Genomic DNA, 15,721 nt, shown 5'->3' on the forward strand with positions numbered 1-15,721 from the left:
TTCCCCTCCCCTCCCCTCCAGTCCCTCCACCACCCTCACCTGGAAACCTAGGAACGAGTAAAACCCGGAGAGAGAGACAGCCGAGTCATGCCAAGTCCAAGAGCTGGTTAACAAACGTGGACAACAGGACTGGAGTCGGCTAGCCTGTAGGGCCAGAACCACTAAATACTTGGGAGTTTAATACAAGTGTCAAAGAACTGACACATCCGAAGGGAATGCGGCAGCAGTGAGGGCTTATGAAGTTCCAGGGATGGCTCAGAGCCGGCTCTGTGACAGAGGAGGTTGGGCCTGGCCGACAGCAGAGGAGGGGCAAGCAGAGCAGGGGTACGGAGAGGGAGAGGGCCACGGGCAGGAAAGGGCAGAGGAGGGAACTTCTCAACCACCACAAGTCATAGGTCTCAATCTAGTAAACGCTAAACTGGCGAATGAGGAAAAAAATCCTACTTGTACACACCATCCCACCCAGGTCAGCGTGCTTATCCTCTCTGGGAGGAAAAGCGAAGCCTCCTCTCTTTCGTGGTTTAACTGAACTCAGATCCATTCCAGCGACAAAATAACAGAATTATCATTTTACATATCCCCACAAAAGCAAAGAGGCAGTGATATTTAATTTCAGGGATTAAAAAAACCTTTTCCCTTTACTTACCCTGTAGGGCTCCTACCCTATTTTATTTTTCGTCACAGTATTTTATCTCCTCCTGAAATTTCAAATCTTTATTTGGTTATTGGTTTCCCACCCACCAACCAACCAATCGACCACCCACAAACACACACACACTGACTAAATGAAAGTAATTATTCCATGTTATATCAACCACACCAAATACAGTATTGTAAATTGTGCTTTAATTTCTGCAATCGGATATGATGCAGTGAAATACAAGTATAAACTCTCATTGTACACCCAGAAAATAAAAAGCACATTTATACAGATTTAGCCCAACAGCTTATTCCCTTTTTTAAAAAAAGTTTTGAATGTAATTAAAGCTAATTTATCTTCAGTGTAAAAACTTGGAGGTATAAACAAACTCAAGATATTATATACAGGAAGTTAATGTACATTTCCAAACGTGCACAGCGCAGCATTTCAGACAAAGTAAATGGTCTCATTTCAGCTTTTACTGTTAAGCATAATCCACATCTCAATCTTGAATAAAAATGTCACAATATATAAACCCACTGAGAATCCTGTACACAAATACAACTTTATAGAAATCTGATTTCAAATATAAATACATAAACTGTCATGACCTTACATGTTACAACAGCTTACTTTTCTATCGTAATTTTATAAAAAAAAAAAAATCATAGAAAAATATTTCAATGCACATTCAACCACTGTGACAGGGGCCGTGACCTTGTGCCTTTAAACCATACTTTATGGAGTGAAAAGCATCACACCAGGCATTTTTGGAATGAAAATTACTAAGATCTTAAGACTGAAGAGGCTACTGTATAAATATTCCCATTATAATATGGTAACAAAACTAGTTAGCTCCATAGTGTACCTGGGAGGCAGTGGGGCAGGGAAGGGAGGTTAGTGCTAGTTTAAGAAGGCCCACAGAACGTACAAGAAGGTAGCCAACGAACTAGGGTCATTTTAAAATCCCCACTGCAAGCCCAACACTGACCTTACTAGTGAGACTCTTAAGGCAACCAGGACTGGGCATGTGTTTGGCCCCAGATGCATGAATCCTCCCCTCCCCTCAATCTCCACTGTCTTAACACACCAACATGGCGTGGGGAGGACCGCAAAGCAATTTCTTGTGTGTACAAAAGACGATCCAGTGCAAACCGAGAAACTCCTCTTTGTCAATAGTTTCAAAATTTCTTATTGCCCTTGAGCAACTGAAAGCTTTTCTCAACAGGCAATATTCAAATTGGGATCTACACTGGAGAAAGAATGGATATAAAAGGCAAACTTTCGATAGGAAACATTCTAATGCGAGATAATTTCTTTCCCCTTCCTTTTGTGGAATTGAACAGGGTTCCACGGAGAATGAAAAAACTGGTCCTTACAAAGTGTACTTTCCTGCATTTAAAAAATATATATCATTTAGACAGCAGATCCAGGAAGGTTACCAGGCATAGTCAAGTTTCTTCTATGGCTTTTTAAATCGCTGAGGTACTATGTGATCACCATCACTTCTGATATTTCTGCTTGACCGCTTCCCTATGAAAGCTACGTTCAACAGTGATCCTACTCATCAGTCTATAAGGTAATAGAATCTGGGGAAACCGTCTTGAGGACGGCGGGCACAGACGCTTGAAGCCCCAGCGTGCTATTAGGAAAAGGCAGAGCAACTGCTTTCAAACACTGCGCGCCTCCAGAAAAATGGAAGCTCCTCTGGGCAAACCAAAGGGAGTCCCCCAGTTTGACCAACAGGTTTAGCAGCAAGATCCTGGGACGACGTGCACCAAGGTGGGGAGCGTGCAGGGGCAGTGGCGAGTGGGTACAGAGCAGGCAGGGGACCCGGAGTTGCCGGCCCACGAGCCAGTCCCCTGTCCCACATAAAGTGACACAGCCTGAGGATGCTGGGAAATGTCAGGATGGTGACACGCGTGGCAAGAGGACGCAGAAAGGAACGATGCTAAGGTTTGGAAACGAAGGCCATACATCTAAATACCTCTATTTGAATCTCTCAACTCGCCACACACACATCAGGTAAAGCTGGACTTGTTCCAAACCGAGAGGGGCTAGAGAGACACTTACTACTCCCGACGACTGGCTAAATCACGTCGGCACAGCAAAGATCTGAAGACAGTATGGAGTCCAAGCACATCTTACCAAGGCCCTTTCTAAGTAGTAAACCAGCTACCGCAGGGTCTGTATGATACTAATGCAGAAGACACTGGCCACAGTTGTACTATGGGTCAAGCAGTAACTCCTTTCCACTAATAATACTAGAGCTATGGTTTTAATTGCATAGTCTTTCAGAACCATGGGGCGGGGGGGGAAATGAGAGCCAGCTCTTTTCCTGAAGGCCCAGGCTTCCTCCCAGCAGTCAGCCTCAGCGTGACGGCCCGATGCAGTGTCTGGTTCCTGCCTCAGCCTGTGACGCTCCTCTCTCACCGCCACTGAGCAGACCAGTCACACATCCCCCAGGTCCACAAACTCATCTTCTCGCTTGGCCAGGTCTTCTTCATCTCCCAGAGCTTTCCACCCGCTGGTGGGCAGGACTGGCTTGGAGGAATGGCGCTGCAGCAGCGCAAAAGGGAACAAGGAGGACAGGCGGGCCGAGGTCCTCAGCAGCGAGGCGGCCTCTGCCTGGAGGGCCTCCTGGCTGTGGTGTCTCTCCTCGATTTTCTCCTGTAGGCGCTGGACTTCCTCCATCATCTCCAAGAGTTTGCTCAGGGTGGCCACTCTGCCACCCCCCAGGATTTGGGCCTCCGGAATCCACCGCAAGTAGCGCTGGGCCCACACCTTGATCTCTGGGCCCTCGATGTGCGGCAGCAGTAGCCCGTGGTAGTTCGGGGGCTTGCTGCGCCAGCTGTCGTAGAACTCTCGGAAGTTGTCCTGCAGCTCCTCAGAGGAATTAATCAGTTTGCTAATTCTCTTGCCCAGAAGGTTTTTAATTAAATGATCTGTTTCTTCCCTGAAAAATCCTCTTTTGGGAGATGATTTAGATTGGGTGAGTGGCAAAGAAAGTTGTCGTTGATGCTTTGAGAGAAAACACAGATAAAAACCTCTGGTTAGCCGGACAGCACGGTGACAGCTGTTCCCATCAAGGCAGAATCCTGCTTTAACAGAAGTCATGAGATATCAGAACTGCCCCGTGAACGTAAGTTCACTGCAACGCTATCACATGCAGAGAGAAAGCAGCGGCGGGCGGGTAGGGGATTCCTGTTTATGCCACAATGCGCGTGTCAGATGCACACTGCGGGTATAAACAAATGGGTGAAACCAGGTGCGGGGCGTTAAGTACTTGTGAAGGACAAGCTTAAGTTAAGATAGGCTGATGATGATTTAGGGGAGTTTGGGGATGAGGCCTATTCATTTCTGAAAGGAGCAAAATGTTTCTTCTTTGAGAAATTTAGGGTGTTCGCTTCCACAATATTCAGAACACCTGTGAGGAAGTGGTGCCGACAACCTGAAGAGCCTGTCACTCCAATGAAATAATTTGTAGGCTTAACTTGTAGGCTATTGGGCATCCAGCGGGAGGTCAAGCCTAAGTCAAAAAGATTCTGGACAAAGAGACAGACGGGAGCAAAAGAAACTTGAGGACTGGCTAAGCGGGCTGGATGTTCTTGTCTGAGGAGCTGCTCGGAGGAGAAAATGTGAGAGCGTTTACACTTTCGTCCTCCTCGGTAATTCTACCTGCAGCCAAAGCAAGGTGCTGTGTTTGGGGGTGCACTGTGAGAGGGTTGTGAAGATGGTAAAGACGGTTACAAGGGATCCCTGGTGCCCAAAGGAGAAGGTAAAAATCTGAGGAGAAGCTGTTTCTCTCCAACTCTTTTGCTCCTGAGGTATCCATTTGAAATCAGAATAGATAAAAGTTTTATTCTGGGGCTAGCCTCCTAACTCTCTAACATGTTCCTGCCAGGGGCTCTTCCTTATAAAAAATATTTCCTTATTATGGAATGTAGAACAACAATAAAAATACAAAGTAGAAAGCAAAACCATTCACAATACCCCAAGTCAGAGATGGCCAGGATTTCTGACTTTCCATCTGGGGGCAGGAGAGCCGAAGGCCAGGAGTCGGGGGCCGGACTCCTCCCCCCAGTGATCCAGGTGAGTCAGGGATCAGGGGAAGCAGGTGGAACCTAACAGCCACGGAGTGTTCACTGCCTGCCGGGTTCTGTGCTCAGCGCTTAACGTGCAACCACTTACCCAGTTCTCAAAGTCACTATTACTGCCCCATCTTACAGATGAGAAAACTAAGGCACAGAGGTTAAGTAACTGCAAAGGCCCCAGCTACCAAGTGCCAGACCTGGTTTCACAACCACAGTCTGGCTCCAGAGCCTGGACTCTTAACAGAGCTCTCCTTGTCTTGCAAGCCCCTCTCTCAAGCCCTAAGTGAACGGAGCGTTCCAGACGGGCCAGGTGTGAGCAGCACTGTGCCCCCGGAGCCTGGTCAAGGCCTAGGGCTGAGGCTGGGACCCCACGCCTGAGTGGACCCCATGGTCTCGAGTGGTAATTCCCAGGGCAGTACGTCGTGCTGGTCGGCCACGGCTCTTTGGTCTCTACAGAACTACTCCAAGGCCACCTGTCCCCTCAACAAGAGGCCCCGAGCCTGACGCCCAGATGCCTCACCAAACGGCTTCACAGGTCCTCGGTGGCCCAGCGCCAGCTCTGCATTAGCTAGCACAAGCTGAGAGGCCCCAACCCTGCAGCTTAAGCCTCTCCCACTGGCCAGCTCCTGGAACCTAGGCCCTCTGCTCCCATCTACAAGGAGAAGGGACACTTAGCACAACGGGGCCTGGGCAGAGAAATGGACTCTGGTCTTACCGGGTGCAGCTTTTACTTCCTCCCTTCCGCCTCTGAGGGCCCCTGCCCCTCCGGCCTTGGGCAGCTCTGCAATCCTGACCGGGCGGGAAGTGTGCGTGCAGCCACCAGGGGGCGCAGCACGCCGACAAAAGCTGACCTCCGGCCAAGCTGTTCTGGAGCGCAGGGCAGCTCTGGCCCAACAGACAGGAAAGAGGTTGAGCCAGGAGGGCAAACGCCCAGCCTGGGCCTGAGGACCCTTGAAGGGCGAAGCATCAGCTCTAAGTTACCCAGCAGCCGCGCCTTCCGCGAGTGCTGGCTTCGGCTCACCTGGGCCCCCAAGCCCCTTTAGAATGCAGCCACCTCCCACAGCAGGACGGGCGGGGCGCCCAGGAGCCCCGTGGGATGGCGGGATCAGAAGGATGGCGGCGGAGAAGGCAGTGACGCGCACCGACTTGTGACTGACCACCACTGACCACCCCGCTCTCCCTTTCATGGGGTCGAGGGCTGGCAGGGGCTCCAGGTCAGGAGACTGAACGGGAAATGCCACGTAAATCGCGCATCACCCGGGGAACGTCGGGGTTAATAACTAGTGAGGTCAGGAACAAATATCTGAAGGGAGGCCCAAATAATTTGATGCCTGCCGTTTTCAGCCCAGGTCTGCAAACAACAGCCCGCGGGCCCAAGCTGGCCTGGTGCCTGCTTTTGTAAATACTGGAACACAGCCAGGCCTGTCTGCTTACAGGGCGTCTGTGGCTGTTTTTGAGCTCCAACAGCATGCGGGGAGTTGTGCCAGAGACTTTGTGGCCCCTGACAGAACACGTTAGTCGCAAACACCATTGTCAGCGTGAAGAGAGGCCTGGCTATTGAAGATGTGAACCGGTACAGACGGCGTAGAGCCCACACCGTGATCGGCGTCCCCAGCCGCACGCGGGCAGGGGCGAGACGCTCGATTCCACGCACAGCCCCGGCGACACTCAGCCAATGGCCACGTCTCACCAGGACAGACGCTGGCCTGCTGAAGGCAAAGGATTCTCAGGGGCCCTGACAATCTGCCCGTCACGATCTCGACTCTGCAGACTGTGTCCGTGTAACTCTCATCCTTACAGACACGGGGATCTCTGGCAGACGAAGGGGGTTAGACATGTGCACATCTTACTTTGAAATGCGTTCCTTTCCGCTGGCCTTTGTCCAGTTTTGGCTTTTCCACGTAAAGAGGGTTTTTGAGCAACATCTGGGCTTTGGGTTCAAACTGCACAGACCAATCCCACACGGTGAGCAGATTCAAAGGCTTGCTTTGTGCACCCTGGCTTTCCCTGCCCTGCCAAAACAAGCACAGGTCACAGCGCTTCCAGCGGGGCTGAGGAAAGCAAACACAGTGCTGGGAGATGGGCCCCAGGAAGGCGCGCCCCGCCTGCCCTGAGACCCAGCCTTCCAGTGGTTGCTCACTGCACTAACGGCTTTGCGTGGGGAGGGGCAGGACGCGCTGCTTCCAGCGGCCGCATGCCAGCCGCGGTCTCCCAGGACAACACCCTTGTGAGGTCACTCCTATTTTTCCAATTCACCTTTGGGGAAACTGAGGCTCAGAAAATGGAAGTGACCGCCTGAGGTCACGAAGCTGGTGAGCAGCGAGGCTGTGTGAGGGGAGCCCGGGGTTCTGTTTCCCACTCCCTGTGGGATATGGTAAAATCCCACTGGAGGGCCAGCTCCAGCAAACCCCGAGGCCCCCAGAGGGCTGGTCAGAGCACCGATGGATGGCGCAGACTTAAGGCCCTGGGAGCGCGGCCTCAAGGGAGACTAAAGACGTTTAAGACGGAAAGTGAAAGCCTAGCTTCCCGGCTCCGCCACCGCTCTCTTCAGAGTCACTCCAGGCAGCGGGCAGGTGGAAGAGAAGGCGTCTGACCTGCTCACGAAGACAACTTCTAATCTGCTTCGTTCCTGGCTCTGACACTTGCTCCCGGCTCCAATACTTACCGTGTGACCCGGGGCGAGTTACTCAGTGTCTCAGCTCCTCAGGGATAATAATAATTCAGACCCACAGGGGGCTTGAGGACTAAATAGCAATACCCGGAAAGCGCTCAGAACAGGGCCCAGCATGTCATCAGTGTTACAAAATCACCATTTTTACCATCAATCTTCTTGCATCCTACTTGTGAGACACGGCTTCTTCAATACACAGGGTCCTAAGAGGGACGCTTACCATGTTTGTATCTTTTTGATGAGGCGAATTGAAGAAGAAGGTGCTAAAGATAGGTATGTACAGGCTGTCTGACAAAACGGTCAGGTACGTCTCCGTGAACTCAAACGCTGGGGGGTGCTGGTGCACCAGCTGCCAGACACAGTCTAAGAAGAGCAGGAACACGGGGACCTACGTGAAAACGAGATACACGTGACTGAGGGGCACCAGCGGTCCTGGGTCCGGCGCAGCCACCTCGACAGCTGGGGAATAACCTCTTCCGGGCACTATATTCTCTGGGAAACACATTCCAGGCGATTCACATTCTCAACTCCATCCCATTCCCAGCGATAAATATGGTCAACTGAAACCACACACCCGTGGATTAACATCAGGACTTGGCAGGACCTCTCTGCGTGAAAGACATTCCTGAGATGATGTAAAAATCTCCTTGTCAATCAGCACTGACAGATGAGCACTTGCAACTGATCCTGGTAACAGGGAGCACTAGCTCTGAACCTCAACAAATGAAATGCTGTTCCCCACAAAAGAATTCCACTCTTCTCATTAGTAGCACTGTATTACAAAGAATTACTACTCAATTACTTCAAATTTTGTGGATACTCCCTTCTCCACCCCCCTGACAATGAGGGCCCAGTAGAGAAAGAGGGTGGGAGAGAAGGCAGAAGCAGCAAAAATGAGTTTCTAACATTTTTCACAAATGCACTTTTTTTAACCGATGGCCTCTTTTATTAGCTTCAGAGGCAAGCCCTTTAATAGTAGAGATGAGAGTTTTCGAGGGTGCCTTGTCATCCCCAAGTGCTCCTCCTCCAGTCATCAGTGACCCTGTCAGGTGGACAAGACAGGCCACGTCACGGTCTCTCCCTTCCCGAGCTTGGCCAAGGTCTCACACACAGCTTCTGAGAGGCGGGAGCTGGGAAGCCAGCTCTTGAATCAAAGTCCAGTGCTGCGTCAATTACATCACAAAGTAGACCACCCAGTTTTCTATCAAAACTCCAGTATGTCAGTGTTGAGATGAAAAGAAAGGTCTACATGGGCAACTTTATTTCACACCTCACTTTATGTTCAAGAGCATATTTAAATAGAGCGTAAAATGTTTGGACCTCATTGTACAGTCAGGGAAATGGGCTCACAAAGTACGGGTGACTCCTCCCCGCACTGGGTAAACAGACCTGATCTGCTCTCGGGCTCTTGCCCCACTAGACACGGTGCCTGTCAGTCCCCCTTTTCTCAAGATACACAAACTATATGAGATATACAAAAACACACCCTTCCCCACACAGTATCAGCTATTTCTGCCCGTCATGTTAGTTGAGTCCCATTAACCTTTCAAATTAGTTATCTCAGAAATGCAAGGTCCCTTTTAAGACTGAAAGATGGTGATGTCCATTCAGCCCAACGGGACACGGATGAGTACAGAACAGGCCTGAAAGAAACTGCAGGCCTACTGAGAGCGGGCTGGGTCTCCCAGGACACACCAAGCCCTTACGGGCAAGAGCCACATCTCTGTATCCACGGCCGCCGTGTCAAGCTGTCCAGCACCGCAGACAGACGTGCTTATTATCTGGGGTAAGAAAAACCACCAGTCGCCCTGCTAGCATACGTTAGCTCTGCAGGTGATCTAATTAAAGTTCACCTGTTTTCATTGTTCCTTCCACAGTCGTTAATAATGCAGCCAAAGGAGTTTGCACCGCTGTAACCTAGACAAGTACACCCCAATCTGGGGGGCTCATTTTCACTAACTGAACTGTAACGCTAACTCTCCAGTGCTTGAATTCGGAGGCCCAGACCTGCAGCTACCATGGCGAAGGCCCTGGTACTGGATAGCATTCACATAACCCTGTGCTTTATCTTGAAAGGGTTTATTGCAAGGAAAATTTACTTCGTGTTATTATGTATTTTCTGTAGGAAACTTGTACCCTACATGTTCATTTTTTTGGCAAAGACTAAATTATCAGAAACTGTGGGAGTCTCTCTCACTGAGTTCATTTTTATTTTTTACAAATCAGTATTACTTCCACCATGAAATATAACAGCCCCCTGGGGTAAACAATTTAGAAGAGAAGACTCTGAACACGCTTGTTAATAAACACCCCTTTCCCCTGGGAAGAGTTTCAATAGTGTTTCAAGCATTGAAAGGCACCCATAGCAGTGCACTGACCTCAGCCTTCTCGACAAGCCCCTAAAAGGCGTGCCCTTTGCAGGCAGGAGCCCTCGGTCAGTCGGAAGACAGATTAATGAAGAGACGGGGCTCCGCTTCCCCATGGCTGCCGGGCCTGTGATGGGGACACTCACCTCCTCCTTGTCACTCTGACGTAGATGGTTGCAGCGGTCCAGGAAGCAGTGCCCGCCCACGATCCACTCCTTCTGGACAAGGCTCTGGAAGCCGAACCTGGTTCGACAGTGGGGGTCCATCATCACTTGCACCAGAGAGGAAACGAGGCAGCAGAGGTCGGAGGCGTTCTCCTCTGGGGTGGGGGGATGCCCAGCAGCAGCGCGGAGAGGAAGGAGGGCACCAAGTGTTAAAGAGCCGCAGAGGGCTCGCACAGGCACAGGTAACACAGGGGCCTCAACACCAGCGCCCGCCACCCCCAGTCAAGCTCTAATTCTCGAAAGGCCAGGGCCAGTGGGGGGAAAAAGGTAATGTTCTCAGACTGAGAGACAAATAGCTTCTAGCCTGGCTGGCACCGGTTCCAGCACACACTGGCACTAAAGATGGATGTGTTACTGATGAATAAATGCAGCATGGCAAACCCGCTGTCAGAATGCGGGGTCCAAATGTGCTACACGATGAGGGCACCATCATATACATCATGGCACTTGCTGGGCTCCACAGGCCAAGTTCAAAACCCTTCCAGCTGGTGTGTCAGGGTCTCCATCACTGAACTCATTGTTCCAAGGCAAAACTGCTTCTCAGCCGCCTTTCCTCCACTACCTCTGCTTCGGAGAAAGGGTAGCGTTCCTGGATTGCACCAAAATGCTCTGATTCTCAGCTCTACGGCTCTTTCCATTTCTGTCTGGGAGCACAGAGGGGCCTGCTTCTTTCTGCCTAGCCTAGAGGAAAAACTCTCCACGGTAAGTATAAGCCATGTGCCCACCCCTGGAGTGCACGGTACAAAACCCACACGATGAAAATTCTGCTCACATCCTCGTTCACCATAAATGACTCATGGCAAATAAAAACATACATCTACATCTGTGCATTTGTCTTAGAGTTTTAAGGTCCTAAAAGTCAAGGTCTACATCCCTGTGGTTTCTACTTTACACAAAGAAGTGCAACTCAAGGTGCTATTTTAAAATGTCCACGAGGACAACGGTGCTGGTAGTAGTGGGTTTAGAGAAACTTCAGGACGAATTCTAAGTAGGGAGGTGTTTGCACTGTCAAACTCTCCTCCTGACCCCAGGGTCATGAAGCACTACAGAGCCACGCTTACACTGTGCTCCTATTTCTCCTCCAGGAAACAAGCCTGAACTATGGGAACACATGGGTTCAGAAGAAACAGATTTTTGTATTTGTCTTTCTTGTGCTATCACCTTTCAAAACAAGTTTCATTTTTTAAGAGCATCTTCCTTCTTGCGTTACGAAGGGTGTTAACAGTACACATGCGAGTCCTTAGGAAGAGCAGCTAGAGAATGAGATTTCAGAGGAGGTACAACTCAGCAGTCCTTCGGGGAGTGAGGGAGAGTTCAGCCTCACCCGCTAAAGATTCCCATTTCATTTTACGCAGCTCTGGGATTGGCGCAGTCTGGCCCTGGGTACTTGCACCTCTCAGCCCCCAAATCTTTATCCCTCCTTTTCACCAGTTACTCAGTACTCTGTTCTGCCATTGTTAATTAGATCTTTTTCAATAACACCCTTAGGTCTGCTCTCTCAAACTCAGTAAGTTGTAAACTTGTAGAAGGCAGAGGCATACAGCTCTGTACATGGGAGGTGCTCAGCGCGTATATTAAAATTTAAGTCAGAGGGTACAGAAGTCACAGGTGGACACATTTCCAGTCTGCTCACAGAAGCTAAATTCTAGCAGTCATGGAAAGTGTCAGAAAAATGATAAAAGCCTGAGGGTATGAAAACATGAGACAGTCTACTTAATGTAAAGCATGGGGCTATAAGAAACTTTAAATATTCAAAACAGCAGATAATATTTTAGCTCAGATCTAACCAATTCCGCCAACAATCTTTGTTGTATGAGGTTTACACTTCTTTTACACATTCTGGGTGTGTATATCCTGTCCACATGCACAGGAAGTTAAGTCCACGGAAGAAAAGGGAATCATGGTCCACAAAGTTTCTGTGGCAACTGCACGAAATTGTCAGACACAAAGATGTAAAAATAACAATTAAACCATCCATGGGTCTCTTCATACAAAAAAGATCATCCAAAGATTTTAACTTTAACTGAGTTAATACAAAACAAAACCTCAAAATATGAGGAAATGTGAGCTTTGGTAAAGATACCAAACAATTCCTTCTTGGGCTGCGAATAGGTCTGCCGAGTTCCAAGTGAAAGAATTTATTTTTAAACTATAACAATGAAATCCAAAGCAGAGCATTCCAAGGTCAGGGTAAAAAGAATGGGAAGGATTTCTACACTAGCTCGCTCCTTCTACAAGACAATTCCACTTACATAAATCTCTATATACAGAAACAGAATCCCAAGTAAAGGAAAAAGGAAACCACCCTTTGTGCCTTAAATATATTACCTAAAAGAAGAACGTTCATGTTTTGGGCTTCTAGACATTCTATAATCTCTATTGCTTTTTTCAGGCAGCGTCTACATAGGAGAGAGGCAAGAAAAACAGATATTAGTTCTTGAGCTTGGTATCATGAACAATAAGAAATTTAGAGGCAGTCTGACTTGATCTTCAGTTTTCTATCTCATTTACTGTTTCATGCTAAAGATCTCCAAAAAGAAAGAAATTATCGTTCATGCTATTCAGATACTGCAAGACACTCATCTGCTTACTAGAAACTTAAAATTTTCAGGAGGGGTTTCCAAAATTGATGTAAAAATGTTGCTACGTGATTCCTAAACTAGAGATACTTACTGCAAATTCGTATCTGAGTGTGTTGGTGAGTCCCAGTAAGACCCAGAAACGCCCGCATCTGGAGGCGGTGCTGCAGGTCCATTTTGTTAACTCAAGGTCATGGGCTAAATGTGTTGGTGCGGCTGGAAAAGGCCCAGTGTGCCCTGAAACCCCTTTGTCTCCCTCGACGCACTGTTGCCGCTGTCGGCAGCTCTGCCTTCTGCACGGATAACCCTGCAGCAGTGGCGCCTCCCTGGGCTCCTCACCCGGTTAGGGACACTCACCTTCTCCACCCACGCCATGGAAGGGAAGGTTCCCTTATTTCATAACATTCAGCACAATGCTTGCAATTATGTATTCAAGTTAAGGGACATGCAGTAGGCTCCTCAAAACCTATTTGTTAAAAAGTTTTCGGAGGCCTGAGGCTCCTTTGCACAAACTCCCAGGCAGATGTGAGAGAGAGTGCCGAGCGAGGTGGCAGGGAGGAGCCTTCTCTTTCCTCAGGTGTGTCCTGGGGTCGGAGCTGTTCTCTCCCCTGCTCTCACCCCGTCATCATCTCTGTTTTGCGCCTCCCTTTGCCCTCTCCTCTACTTAAGGGCAACAGACAGAAGCTATTCAAGATATGAAGTAGGAAAGGGAATAAAATTCTGCTCTCTAGGAATCTCTACTTGACTCCAAAATGAAAAATAACTAATTGGCATTAATGATAGTTAAAAAAAAAATTTTAATAGGTAAGAGACATATAAGATACAGAATTCTTCTAAAAAGGTATTCAGTAAAAACTTAGCATCCGGGAATTCCCTGGAGGTCTAGTGGTTAGGACTCCGCACTTTCACTGCGAGGGTGCGGGTTCCATCCCTGGTCACGGCCAAAAACAAAAACAAAGACATACCCAGAAAACTCAGCACCCCTCCCCTTCTCAAGCCCCAGATTCCTCCCTGGGGGTGAGCGCTGCTGCTCAATTAGAATGCTGGGTTGCCACGCCCCCTTTTTTGTAGCCTTCCCATCCCTAGTCTAGAGTCTAGGCAGCACATCTCTGTGTGGGCAGGTAGCATGTCTGTAAATTCTTAGCAGATGTGCACAGAAATAATAAATAATGAATATAAAATCCAGCTGAGCCCTGAACAGAATATGTGATCTAAGAATATTTAACCGTGAAATAGAAAACAGCTAAATTATTTGTCAGGCTGCTTTACTACTTTTTTTAAATTTTTGGCTGCGTTGGGTCTTCGTTGCTGCGCGTGGGCTTTCTCCAATTGCGGCGAGCGGGGGCTACTCTTTGTTGCGGTGCGCGGGCTTCTCATTGCAGTGGCTTCTCTTGTTGCAGAGCACGGGCTCTAGGTGCGCGGGCTTCAGTAGTTGTGGCTCGTGGGCTCTAGAGTGCAGGCTCAGTAGTTGTGGCACACGGGCTTAGTTGCTCCGCGGCATGTGGGATCTTCTCGAACCCATGTCCTCCTGCATTGGCAGGTAGATGGATTCTTAACCACTGCGCCACCAGGGAAGTCCTGCTTTACTACTTTGGCTTAGAGAACTGTGTAATTCATGAGGAAAACAACGCCTTGAAATACCTGATTATGTCAAGCCAGCTGCTACTTTCCAGCAGGGAAAACCATTTTATATCTGTGTCCCAAAATTCGGTACTATTATCTGAAAAAAGGAAAAAGAGTAAAGAAGTCAGGTATTGTTTGCTGACGCGCCTGCTGTAAAACCTGTGCTGTTCAGAGGCGCTGCCCCAGACTAGGCTGCGAATCCAGCATTTCAAACCTTCAGCTGAAATTGTTTTTGAGTTGTAAACCCCTGGAAGGGTGTGGTAGTCAAAAACAGACTTTCATTGCTCAAGTAAAAAGTGCCCTACAATCTGTATACTAAGCCACCGTCCACCCTGTAACTCAACAAGGAGAGTAACACGCTTTAGGCAGACAGAGTCGACATCCAGCCTGCTGCTCTTAGAAGAGGAAGATGCAACAGGCCACGTCCTAATGCCAAGGAGGCCGAGGGAAGAGCTAGCTTCTGCTGGAATCCTAAACACACACATTTACCTTGCACGCCAGACACAATCCCCCCAACCCACCTTGATACAGAAGCCCTGCATTTTACAGAAGTCTACTGCATGTCAGAGTTGCAAACTCAAATCAATGAGAAGGCAGATAGCCCTGCAAGTACTAGATGGTGAAAACAGAAGTGGGGAATCACAGTCCTGGATCAACTAGTGCAATTCCTTACTTCTCCGCCAGGTGCCTGCTTTCTATAAACCTATTTTATCACACATAGTATAGTGTGCTCTAATTAGAGGTACACACTTGTTTCCCTTGGTGTCATATTCATCTTTATCTCCAATGCCTAGCATAGTTAGTGTGTATAATGGAAATTCAACAAATGTTGACTGAATGAATGAATAAATCCTAAATCAGACCACTAGGCTAAAAAGTCAAAGTTAGGAAAAGCTACCTATAAGTGTGACAAATCTCAGAGGGTAAACACTCATTCAAGAGTGAAGAGAATCAACAGGTGACTGACTTTGATGAAATCTGATTCAAGTTCTGAATTGTTCACACTGGGCAGCCTGGGCAGGGAAGTGGCGGTAGCTAGGATGGGCATATTTCATTTTCTACTTTGCACATTTCAGATTAACTGAATTTTTTTTACACTGTAAAAATATATATATATGCTCAATCAGAAAAAAATAAAATACAATATTTCCACTTGGTGGGGGAGGAGTCCATTGAATAAGCCACTAAGGAAAACAAACAGATGATTCACTTTACAAAATAGCCGGTGAATACAGGTATGGCACAGTTCTACAACTTTTAGGGGAGAAGCTCAACGCTCACCACTGGGGAAAGAAGAGAGGAGGAGGGTGGCTCTGTGTTCACTGCCCTGAGAAGGGGCAGCGGGGCAAGAGCCTGGAGCAAAATGGCGGCAGCAAGTGTATCGAGGGCAGCTGGCCCCGTGGCGACCGGCCCCTCCACTCCGCGACGCCAGCCCTCACGGCCAGGAACCTCTGTGTACAGCCGTGAGGAACCCAGGGAAATGGCACCGACTTTCACCTGATCCACGCGGCATGTCTTTCCCCA

At 48.7% G+C, this 15,721-nt stretch overlaps 1 protein-coding gene across 2 annotated transcripts in view; it reads right to left on the minus strand.

Moving 5' to 3' along the window:
- Window positions 1-829: 829 nt before the first annotated feature.
- MTMR12 (myotubularin related protein 12) overlaps window positions 830-15,721 on the minus strand; it is a 67,729-nt gene continuing 52,837 nt past the window's right edge. The window contains exons 11-16 of one of the 2 annotated variants that reach the window (XM_036847449.1): window positions 14,216-14,294; window positions 12,324-12,394; window positions 9,918-10,090; window positions 7,626-7,793; window positions 6,585-6,746; window positions 830-3,661 (exon numbers count right to left, since the gene is read on the minus strand). In XM_036847449.1, coding sequence (XP_036703344.1) covers window positions 3,092-3,661; window positions 6,585-6,746; window positions 7,626-7,793; window positions 9,918-10,090; window positions 12,324-12,394; window positions 14,216-14,294 — 1,223 coding nt within the window. In that variant the 3' untranslated portion in view covers window positions 830-3,091. The remainder of the gene's footprint in view (window positions 3,662-6,584; window positions 6,747-7,625; window positions 7,794-9,917; window positions 10,091-12,323; window positions 12,395-14,215; window positions 14,295-15,721) is intronic. The other variant, XM_036847450.1, reaches the window with a different exon arrangement.

This window comes from Balaenoptera musculus, chromosome 3 (genome assembly GCF_009873245.2).
Source record: "Balaenoptera musculus isolate JJ_BM4_2016_0621 chromosome 3, mBalMus1.pri.v3, whole genome shotgun sequence".
NCBI lineage: Eukaryota > Metazoa > Chordata > Mammalia > Artiodactyla > Balaenopteridae > Balaenoptera > Balaenoptera musculus.